The sequence below is a fragment of the Salvelinus namaycush genome, chromosome 1 (genome assembly GCF_016432855.1).
Source record: "Salvelinus namaycush isolate Seneca chromosome 1, SaNama_1.0, whole genome shotgun sequence".
Classification (NCBI taxonomy): domain Eukaryota; kingdom Metazoa; phylum Chordata; class Actinopteri; order Salmoniformes; family Salmonidae; genus Salvelinus; species Salvelinus namaycush.
In genome coordinates this window covers 73862406-73872800 of record NC_052307.1, presented here as the reverse complement: position 1 = coordinate 73872800, position 10395 = coordinate 73862406, and the positions used below count along the sequence as shown (strand labels likewise).

The window sequence follows — 10395 nt, the reverse complement described above, 5'->3', positions numbered from 1 at the left end:
GGAACAAAAGCCCAGTCACATCGTAGTAGCCCTTCAGGACGAGGGTGGGTGACTACTGATAGACTCAGGATGATCATACAGAGTCATGTTCATTAGGGCACACAACAGAAAACATTTTACAACAGAAAACAGAAATTAATTATTGACGAGTCCAGGTAGGCCCTCGATGTTTTAGTCTGTGTTGTTCTGTTCCGTGGCTAAGGAATACGACCCATCAGAATAGATCCCACCCGAGACTATGGGTTACACTGAACCACTCACCTTCACATAAAAATTAGATGTACTATAATGGAAATTGAATAGAAAACTGTCAGTTATATAAACAATCTGGTAAAGCCAAATCCCCAACTGGACCACTGACTACGTCATGGTTTAAGTTCTTTAAACATTTTATAATGAGACCAGAAAGGACGTCAGTGACCAAGCAACAGAAGCACGCCATTACTCACACAAGGATTGCAGCATACACACACACCATGCTCCAATTTTTCGCAGACCGTTGCAACTACTCTCCGACAGTGACTAAAAAACACAAATTAAATTAAATTACAACACTGCAGTTACTGTACCAACTACAAAACAGTCGGGTGTATGGCGAGAAAACTAATGCAAGATGACAAATCAAAATGTCTGTAGCTGTGCCTGTTTGGGAAATGCCCATATATGGACACAGATACGTCCAATCCCTTCCTCTTGTCAATCAAAAAGCACAGGACCTATATATCCTCCCTCCATTACGTATTGGCTGTGGACACATTGAACACATGTAACATTGCTCTTGCTCAGTATTACACAAACAGTACAAAATCTCGTGAAAGGGAATCGTAATCTATATTGTATAAAAAAAATCATTTGCATAACATTAACGTGTTTACCTGTTCAACAGGTTGCATTGATTACGCGCATCATTCGACCGTGCCATAAAACACACATGCATACCCGGTGAGAGAGAGGACTAACTAGACAGAGCTAGTGGTGGGTCCTCCCTGTCCATGTAATCTCATCCATTGTGATCTAAAAGGCAAAACTGATCCCAAGTCATTACTCCTACTCTGAGACGCTGCATTAATATATATGGGCCGTGATGATACTGCAATAACTGTCATTCACTTTCAAAGTGAATATGCATGCATACTACAAAAGAAAAAAGACCATTGGCAGAACTTGAGCATATAGGTTCCAATGCTAGTTCTGTCATTCAACATATTGGAAATCTCTTAGAAAAGGCTTAGCATGACTTGTGTTCAATAGTCATGTTGAATCTCTTTGAAACACTGCAAATCATTATACACATTATCTTTCTGTGCAAATGAAACAATCCACCACCTGAAGTTGTATCTGCATTTCTACACTATGGCTTCAGCAAGTAGACCTTTAAACATGATCTTTGGGTTTTCTGTCACATAAAAATAGACCAAATGTAGCAGTAAAAATATCACATTGCCATACATTTAAATCTATAGAATGGGAAAAGCGTAGTGCAAAAATGTCACACAAGGCAATGTTAAATGTGTTTCATGTCCACAGTGTTACTGTTACAGGCTGCTGTCAATCGTTACATCATTTTGGCCTTTAAACTTTCAACCATCTTAGGGGTCGTTGCTGTAGCGCCGAGTGGGTTCATGGGAGGGTCTGGCTACTGTATGTAAGTCAATCAGAACAGACTTTCGAGGAAGTAAACCATCCACAGTAAACTACTGGCTGTAGCCTCCCTACGGTGTCCCAAGGTTCATAACTCACAAATACTTCAACACGAGCTGCATTACAAGTCAGTACAAAACATGTAATAAAGAGTATTAATGGATATAGATGTATAGTAGTAGATAAACAAGTAAAAAGGTTGTCCCAGCTCTCTGAGATTCCCGTGTGGTGTGAGAGTTCTGCATATCCGTATCCAGAGGCAGGGAGAAACCAGTCGGCCTGCGGTTCAGCCCATTTGAGTCCAAAAGACAGTGGTGGGGGAGTTGCATCCACTCTGATTGAATCATTGTGACATATATATATATATATATATACACACACAATTGATCTTTTTCTTTTACAATTATACCAAAATGTCAAATTCAAACGTATCCTCATATTAAGTATAATTGTACATACTAAAATCTTATCCTTGTAAACAGTTTGCCCTTTTTGTCTCGTTTGAAAAATACATTCTAGTCAGACTGCACTTAAAGCGAGGCATATTATATATGTGGCAAACTTTTTACAGAAAAATATACCAGGACTGTATATAGCAAAGACATTGAAAAATAATGCTCTGTGCAGAATGATAGACAAATCGATCCCTCCTCTTCATTTCTACCATGATTGTTAGTTTGGGTGTACGGCCACGTAGAGGGCTGTCATTGGGCCGGGCCACAGAGGGGAACATGGCTGTCAGGGGATGTACTGGTGTCATTGTACTAGAACCATACCAGCACTGTGCTAACAAGGTATTAGCATAGTAGTAGAACGGTACCAGTGCTGGCTCTGCCTTAAACACCAGGTGCAAATTCCTCAGTTGCATGTTGCCAGGAGGAACGGCCGTTGTTGTGTGTAAACTCTCCCGGTGCTGCTCAGCATGGCGATCGGTCAGTTACCATGACGTGGGTTTCCCTGGCAAGGGTGTTCCTATGGCTTTGTGTAACCAATGTGTCTTGGTGATGGGTGTTGCCATGTCTGCAGTGTTGTTTGAGCACAGATTGAGCGCAGCAGTATGAACTGGAGACAGACAGAACCCCCGAGCAGACCCTCTCAGGGTCCAAGAACATCAACTGCTGTTCTAGGAAACAGCATCCCCATGTTCTAGAACGTGAGATGTTCCTGCTTGAGAATGTGTCCTGTTCTAGAAGGTAGTCTCCACCTGTTCCACAATGTGTCCTGTTCTAGAACATTGAACATTTTCTATAATACATGTTGTGTTCTAGAACATGTGATCCTCTTGCTCCAGAATACATGTCCTGTTCTAGAACATGGGTTCCAAAATGTTCCAGAGCAAAACTCCTGTTCTAGAACAGTTCCTTTTGCTCTGGAACATAATCCAATTGTCTTGCTCTGATTTGACCAGCTCTGGTCCAGAACTTCTGGAGCAAATGTGGCAGTGAGGAGGACAACCCATGAAGGATCAGGATCCGAGCACTAAGCACTGTCAATGAGTACGGATTGTCCTGCAGCCACCCTCTCTGTTGAAGACACCTGTTGCCCTCTCAGTCTGTGGCAGTCAGTAAGGGCCCTGTGGCAGAGTCAGATGGCTGTGTGTGTGCTGGTGTGAGGCTGTGGCAGCAGCTGGGCAGAGGAAGGCTGGTGGGGGGGGCCAGCGGTCTTTGAGCTGAAGGACTGGACACTGCACAGCTAATATACAGTTGAAGTCGGAAGTTTACATATACCTTAGCCAAATACATTTAAACTCAGCTTTTCACAATTCATGACATTTAATCCTAGTAAAAATTCCCTGTCTTAGGTCAGTTAGGATCACCACTTTATTTTAAGAATGTGAAATGTCAGAATAAGAGAGAATAATGTATTTCAGCTTTTATTTCTTTCATCACATTCCCAGTGGGTCAGAACTTTACATACACTCAATTAGTATTTGGTAGCATTGCCTTTAAATTGTTTAACTTGGGTCAAACGTTTCGGGTAGCCTTCCACAAGCTTCCCACAATAAGTTGGGTGAATTTTGGCCCATTCCTCCTGACAGAGCTGGTGTAACTGAGTCAGGTTTGTAGGCCTCCTTGCTCGCACACGCCTTTTCAGTTCTGACCACACATTTTCTATAGGATTGAGGTCAAGGCGTTGTGATGGCCACTCAAATATCTTGACTTTGTTGTCCTTAAGCCATTTTGCCACAACTTTAGAAGTATGCTTGGGGTCATTGTCCATTTGGAAGACCCATTTGCGACCAAGCTTTAACTTCCTGACTGATGTCTTGAGATGTTGCTTCAATATATCCACATAATTTTCCTACCTCATGATGCCATCTAGTTTGTGAAGTGCACCAGTCCCTCCTGCAGCAAAGCACCCCAACAACATGACGCTGCTACCCCCGTGCTTCACGGTTGGGATGGTGTTCTTCGGCTTGCAAGCATCCACCTTTTTTCTCCAAACATAACGATGGTCATTATGGCGAACAGTTCTATTTTTGTTTCATCAGACCAGAGGACATTTCTCCAAAAAGTACGATCTTTATCCCCATGTGCGGTTGCAAACCGTCGTCTGGCTTTTTTATGGCGGTTTTGGAGCAGTGGCTTCTTCCTTGCTGAGTGGCCTTTCAGGTTGTCGATTTAGGACTCTTTTTTACTGTGGATATAGATACTTTTGTACCTGTTTCCTCCAGCATCTTCACAAGGTTCTTTGCTGTTGCTCTGGTATTGATTTGCACTTTTCGCACCAAAGTACGTCATCTCTAGGAGACAGAACGCATCTCCTTCCTGAGCAGTATGACGGCTGCGTGGTCCCATGGTGTTTATACTTGCGTACTATTGTTTGTACAGATGAACGTGGTACCTTCAGGCATTTTAAAATTGCTCCAAGAATGAACCAGACTTGTGGAGGTCTTTTCTGAGGTCTTGGCTGATTTCTTTTGATTTTCCCATGATGTCAAGCAAAGAGGCACTGAGTTTGAAGGTAGGCCTTGAAATACATCCACAGGTACACCTCCAATTGATTCAAATTATCTCATTTAGCCTAATCGAAGCTTCTAAAGCCATGACAACATTTTCTGGAATTTTCCAAGCTGTTTAAAGGCACAGTCAATTTAGTGTATGTAAACTTCTGACCCACTGGAATTGTGATACAGTGAATTATAAGTGAAATAATCTGTCTGTAAACAATTGTTGGAAAAATTACTTGTGTCATGCACAAAGTAGATGTCCTTACATCTGTGGAGGTAATTTGTGGAGGGTTCAAAAACGAGTTTTAATGACTCCAGCCTAAGTGCATGTCAACTTCCGACTTCAACTGTATACAGGTGGAGGAACACTATAGGAACGTTATAGGAACGTTATTGTAATGCTCAGTGCTGATGTAATGTTGGTAAAAAAAAGAAGGATATCAATCAATGGTACATCAATCCATCTGTTCCAAATGACTATGCACAATGTAGGTATGAGCGTGTGTGTGGCATTTACATGTGAAGCCCAAGTAAACAGTGATTGTACACAAGTCTATTCCTCTGAAATAGGGTGTGTGTGTGTGTGTAAATGCCTTAAAAAATAGCATACGCATGCTGCTGGATATGCATGCCATGAGTATGTGAGGGAGGTGGGGATCATTCAAGTTTAACCAGGTTTAACCCACGCTACCTGGCCTATACAGTCTGTGTGTGTATGTGTGCGTGCCCGATTACAGTCTGTCGCTGCGGAAACTGTCCTCCACCGATGGGTCAGAGAGCACCATGTCGGGGTCACTGAGCATGTTCAGACCGTCCAGGCTCAAGGGCTCGATGCGCAGCTCATCCTCCAGTGGGAAGCTCACCTCCGAGTCGAAACAGTCAGCCATGTTGTCGGCCGACATGGCACTGCTGATGTCCTTGGAATGACTGGGGTTGGAGTCATCTATGGAGGGATGGAGAAAGGGATGGGGGGGGGGACAGGGAGAAAAAGGGAGAACGGACAGGAGAGAGAGGATAAAGAGAGGAGGAAGAGAAAGTGGGGGAGAGAAGGAGAGACGGATGAAGTTAGTGACTCAAGTCATTGAAACTTCCACTCCTCACAGCCACACACACACTCCCTGGTCTACCAGTCGGTATGATGCTGGGCACCCCGCCACCTACCAGTCGGTATGATGCTGGGCACCCCGCCACCTACCAGTCGGTATGATGCTGGGCACCCCGCCACCTACCAGTCGGTATGATGCTGGGCACCCCGCCACCTACCAGTCGGTATGATGCTGGGCACCCCGCCACCTACCGGGTCGGTATGATGCTGGGCACCCCGCCACCTACCGGGTCGGTATGACATTGGGCACCCCTCCACCTACCGGGTCGGTATGACATTGGGCACCCCTCCACCTACCAGTCGGTATGACATTGGGCACCCCGCCACCTACCAGTCGGTATGATGCTGGGCACCCCGCCACCTACCGGGTCGGTATGATGCTGGGCACCCCTCCACCTACCAGTCAGTAAGATATTGGGCACCCCTCCACCTACCCATTCAGTAAGATATTGGGCACCCCTCCACCTACCCGTTCAGTAAGATATTGGGCACCCCTCCACCTACCCATTCAGTAAGATATTGGGCACCCCTCCACCTACCCGTTCAGTAAGATATTGGGCACCCCTCCACCTACCCATTCAGTAAGATATTGGGCACCCCTCCACCTACCCATTCAGTAAGATATTGGGCACCCCTCCACCTACCCATTCAGTAAGATATTGGGCACCCCTCCACCTACCCATTCAGTAAGATATTGGGCACCCCTCCACCTACCAGTCAGTAAGATATTGGGCACCCCTCCACCTACCCATTCAGTAAGATATTGGGCACCCCTCCACCTACCCATTCAGTAAGATATTGGGCACCCCTCCACCTACCCATTCAGTAAGATATTGGGCACCCCTCCACCTACCCGTTCAGTAAGATATTGGGCACCCCTCCACCTACCCATTCAGTAAAATATTGGGCACCCCTCCACCTACCAGTCAGTAAGATATTAGGCACCCCTCCACCTACCAGTCAGTATGATATTAGGCACCCCTCCACTGCAGTTGTAGTTGTTGTTGGGTCTCATCTGCTGCAGCTGGTCCTGCAAGTTGCCGTGGCTCCCACCCAGGCCCATGAGGGCGGCCTGTGAGCAGTACAGGGGTGAGGAAGAGGGCGCGGACGGGTCGAAACACGAACCCCCTGCAATTTGGCTCATGGCACTCTCCAACATGCTGAACTGGTCCAACTGAAGAGGAGGCAGGAAGAGATAGAGGAGGAAGAGGATGGATGGGAGGGGAGAGAGAGAAAAGAGATGGTGGTGATGGGGGGGGGGGGGGGGGGGGGCAAAGGTCAAACACAACCATTACAGATGACCAATCAATGACAAACAACCATTCCAAATGACCAACCAATGACCAAACCAAGCATACTCTTGAGCGGACTTGGTTCACTACTCCACAGCACATATCTCATAGAACTACAAATATCTGGTCGCCACAATTACATCCCTAAAACTTCTACCCATCAATTAAGACATTTTAAAGGGATAGTTCTCAAACAATCATTTAATATTTTGCTCATTAGTCCACTGTTAATACAGTCCCAAAATGTTGTGCTTGTCAGCAGTCAAGTTTTCAAGAAGAAGCACTTTCTGAACAGTGCAAAAACAGTGCTGATGTGATTTGTGCCATTTTTGAGTAAACTATCCCTTTAATTCACTTTGGCAGGCCTAAACCCATCACTGAACTAAAAAAAAACTTCAGATACTAACTGTGAATGAAGGAATGAAGTCCTTTCCGGAGGATCCTTCTCTAGAGCCTTCTCCCCGGTGGTTTACCTGGTAGGACAGTGCCTTGGCCTGGCGACTGGAGAACTGTGGGTCCATGAACGGGTCATTGAAGAACACCGCCATGTTGTTATGCTGTGGGAAGAAGAGGGAGAGATGGAGAGAGAAAAGTGGAGAGAGATATGGGGGAGTGAAAGATGGAGATGAAGAGAGAGAAGACAGATGAAGAGAGAAGAGATGGATTAGGAGATGACAGATGAGAGAGAAGAGATGGATTAGGAGACGACAGATGAAGAGAGAGAAGAGATGGATTAGGAGACGACAGAGTGGACAGTGTTTTGAGAGTTTAGTTACCAGGTCTAATGCAGTGATTTACCAAGTTAGTTACATTTAACTGGCGACGAATCGCTCTAATAGAGCACCGCTACCATGTAGTGCATTATTTTGAGCGCTACCATTTAGTGCATTTCTTTTGAGCCCCACCCATAAGGCTCTGGTTAGAAGTAGTGCACTGTGTAGGGAATAGGGTTCCATTTGTGATGCAACCAAGGATGTTTTTAGTTCTTTAGAATTTGGGTCTGCTTCCTTACTTCCACGAATTTGGTGTTTATCAACCACAGACTACAAAGTTAGACAAATAACATTTGGGTTCCAGGAAATGATTGAGTCTAGTGGCTGTGTGTGTGTGTGTGTGTGTGTGTGTGTGTGTGTGTGTGTGTGTGTGTGTGTGTGTGTGTGTGTGTGTGTGTGTGTGTGGAGTGGTACTGAAGCAGAATAATATCCCTGTCTCCTTATCAGAGCACGCCAACAGTCTCTGACATTAGACACTAGGCCAGCAACAGAAGTGTATGAGACATACAACATTGGGGCATAGACTCAGAGATACTATCTACATATACAAGTGTTTCCCTAAATGGATACACCGTTCACAGGGATGATTTTTCAACTAATCTAGGCTGTAGTACATTTCTCTAGACAGTTTTTTGATATGCATTTGGCTTAAGAACACAGACATATCCAGACACACAGACAAACACTTACACCAGAGTTGAAGTCCAGAGAGATGTTCTGCAGAGGGGACACTGGCTGCTGCTGCTGTTGATGATGATGATGACGTTGTTGCTGGCGTTGTTGTTGTTGCCCCATTGAATGCTGGGACTGTTGGTGTAGCTGTTGGTAGAGAGGGTAGGGAGGGGGAGGCTCCATTGGCAAGCTGTTGGTGTCCAAGGCAACCCCCTGAAAAAAAGACGAAAGGAAAGAGGGAGGGTTAGAGGGAGAGAGGGTGGGAGGGGGGTTAGAGGGAGAGAGGGTGGTTAGAGGGAGAGAGGGTGGGAGGGGGGTTAGAGGGAGAGGGGGTGGTTAGAGGGAGAGAGGGTGGGAGGGAGAGTTAGCAGGAGAGATGGTGGGAGGGGGGTTAGAGGGAGAGAGGGTGGGAGGGGGGTTAGAGGGAGAGAGGGTGGGAGGGAGAGTTAGAGGGAGAGAGGGTGGGAGGGAGAGTTAGCAGGAGAGATGGTGGGAGGGGGGTTAGAGGGAGAGAGGGTGGGAGGGAGGGTTAGAGGGAGAGAGGGTGGGAGGGGGGTTAGAGGGAGAGAGGGTGGGAGGGGGGTTAGAGGGAGAGAGGGTGGGAGCGAGGGTCAGAGGGAGGATGGGTGGGAGGGGGGTTAGAGGGAGAGAGGGTGGGAGGGAGGGTTAGAGGGAGGACGGGTGGGAGCGAGGGTTAGAGGGTGGAAGCGAGGGTCAGAGGGTGGAAGCGAGGGTCAGAGGGTGGATGGGTGGGAGGGGGGTTAGAGGGAGAGAGGGTGGGAGGGAGGGTTAGAGGGAGAGAGGGTGGGAGGGGGGTTAGAGGGAGAGAGGGTGGGAGGGGGGTTAGAGGGAGGGGTCATGTCAGATTTAAGAAAAGGAGAACGGAGGGATGCAATTAGAGTAATCAAAATATGCACTAGTATTTGGCTGCGTATCAGGTTAGCCTTACACCACTGAGGACTTTCCCCAAAAATACACTATACATGAAGCTGCCAGGTTGCCCTCCCAACAAGGGATTTCTAACCTCAAGGGTCTTTCCTGGTTACAGGAAGAAAGGGCTTGACATTCTCACTGGCCCACGGACCAGGGAGGATTTGGACACCATGTGGGCTAGTCAATCATCCACGCCAATGGTCCACTTGGGCGACAAAGCATCATGATAAAAGGTCATCTGCAGTCTATAAAATGTACTAATAAATAAAACACTTCTTAAATGTAAATAAATCCATCTAAATTTAAACTTAAATCCATTTGTATTTTTATAAAAAATTATTTTAAGAAGAAACCTTAATTCCCAAAGCTGTTCTTTTGCTAGTTCGTGTATCTTATCGCATGCTGTTATGCACACAGTTCGAGCTTAATATCACCTACTTGTTGGCCAGCAAGAAATCCGTTTAGCACGCAACTCTCAAACTCTGACAGCTGGTTGCTGTCAGCGAGCAGCTACAATTTGAAAGACCGAAGAACGACAAGTATAGTGGTAGGAAAGGCGTTTTAAGTTAATTAATATAAGTTAATTACATTACTATAAGTTACTATACGTTAAACACATTACTATAAGTTTAATTAGTTTAATATCCACTGGGAAATGCTTAGGCAAACAATGAGTATGCTAATCAGGTTTTAAGAATATAATTTCTTCACATTTTATTGTGTTACAAAGTGGGATTAAAAAGGATTTGTCATTTTTTGTCAACAATTTACACAAAATACTGTAATGTCAAAGTGGAAGAAAAATTCTAACATTTAAGATGAACAAAAATGTAATAAATAAAATAGATAGTAAGTAAGTATTTACTCCCCGAGTCCATGTTAGAAACACTTTTGGCAGCAATTACAGCTGTGAGTCTTCTTGGGTAAGTCTAAGAGTTTTGCACATCTCGATTGTACAATATTTGCATATTATTTTCTAAATTCTTCAAGCTCTGTCAAGATGTTGGGGATCATGGATAGACAGCAATT

The 10395-nt window shown here is 45.4% G+C and overlaps 1 protein-coding gene across 2 annotated transcripts in view; it reads right to left on the bottom strand.

The window, feature by feature from the left end:
• Positions 1 to 4877: 4877 nt before the first annotated feature.
• The window catches only part of crtc3 (CREB regulated transcription coactivator 3), a 69944-nt gene continuing 64426 nt past the window's right edge, over positions 4878 to 10395 (bottom strand). For both annotated transcript variants that reach the window (XM_038994457.1, XM_038994466.1), the window contains 4 exons: positions 8452 to 8646; positions 7396 to 7545; positions 6654 to 6870; positions 4878 to 5534 (listed from right to left, as the gene is read on the bottom strand). In XM_038994457.1, the coding sequence (XP_038850385.1) occupies positions 5323 to 5534; positions 6654 to 6870; positions 7396 to 7545; positions 8452 to 8646 (774 nt within the window). In that variant the 3' untranslated portion in view covers positions 4878 to 5322. The remainder of the gene's footprint in view (positions 5535 to 6653; positions 6871 to 7395; positions 7546 to 8451; positions 8647 to 10395) is intronic.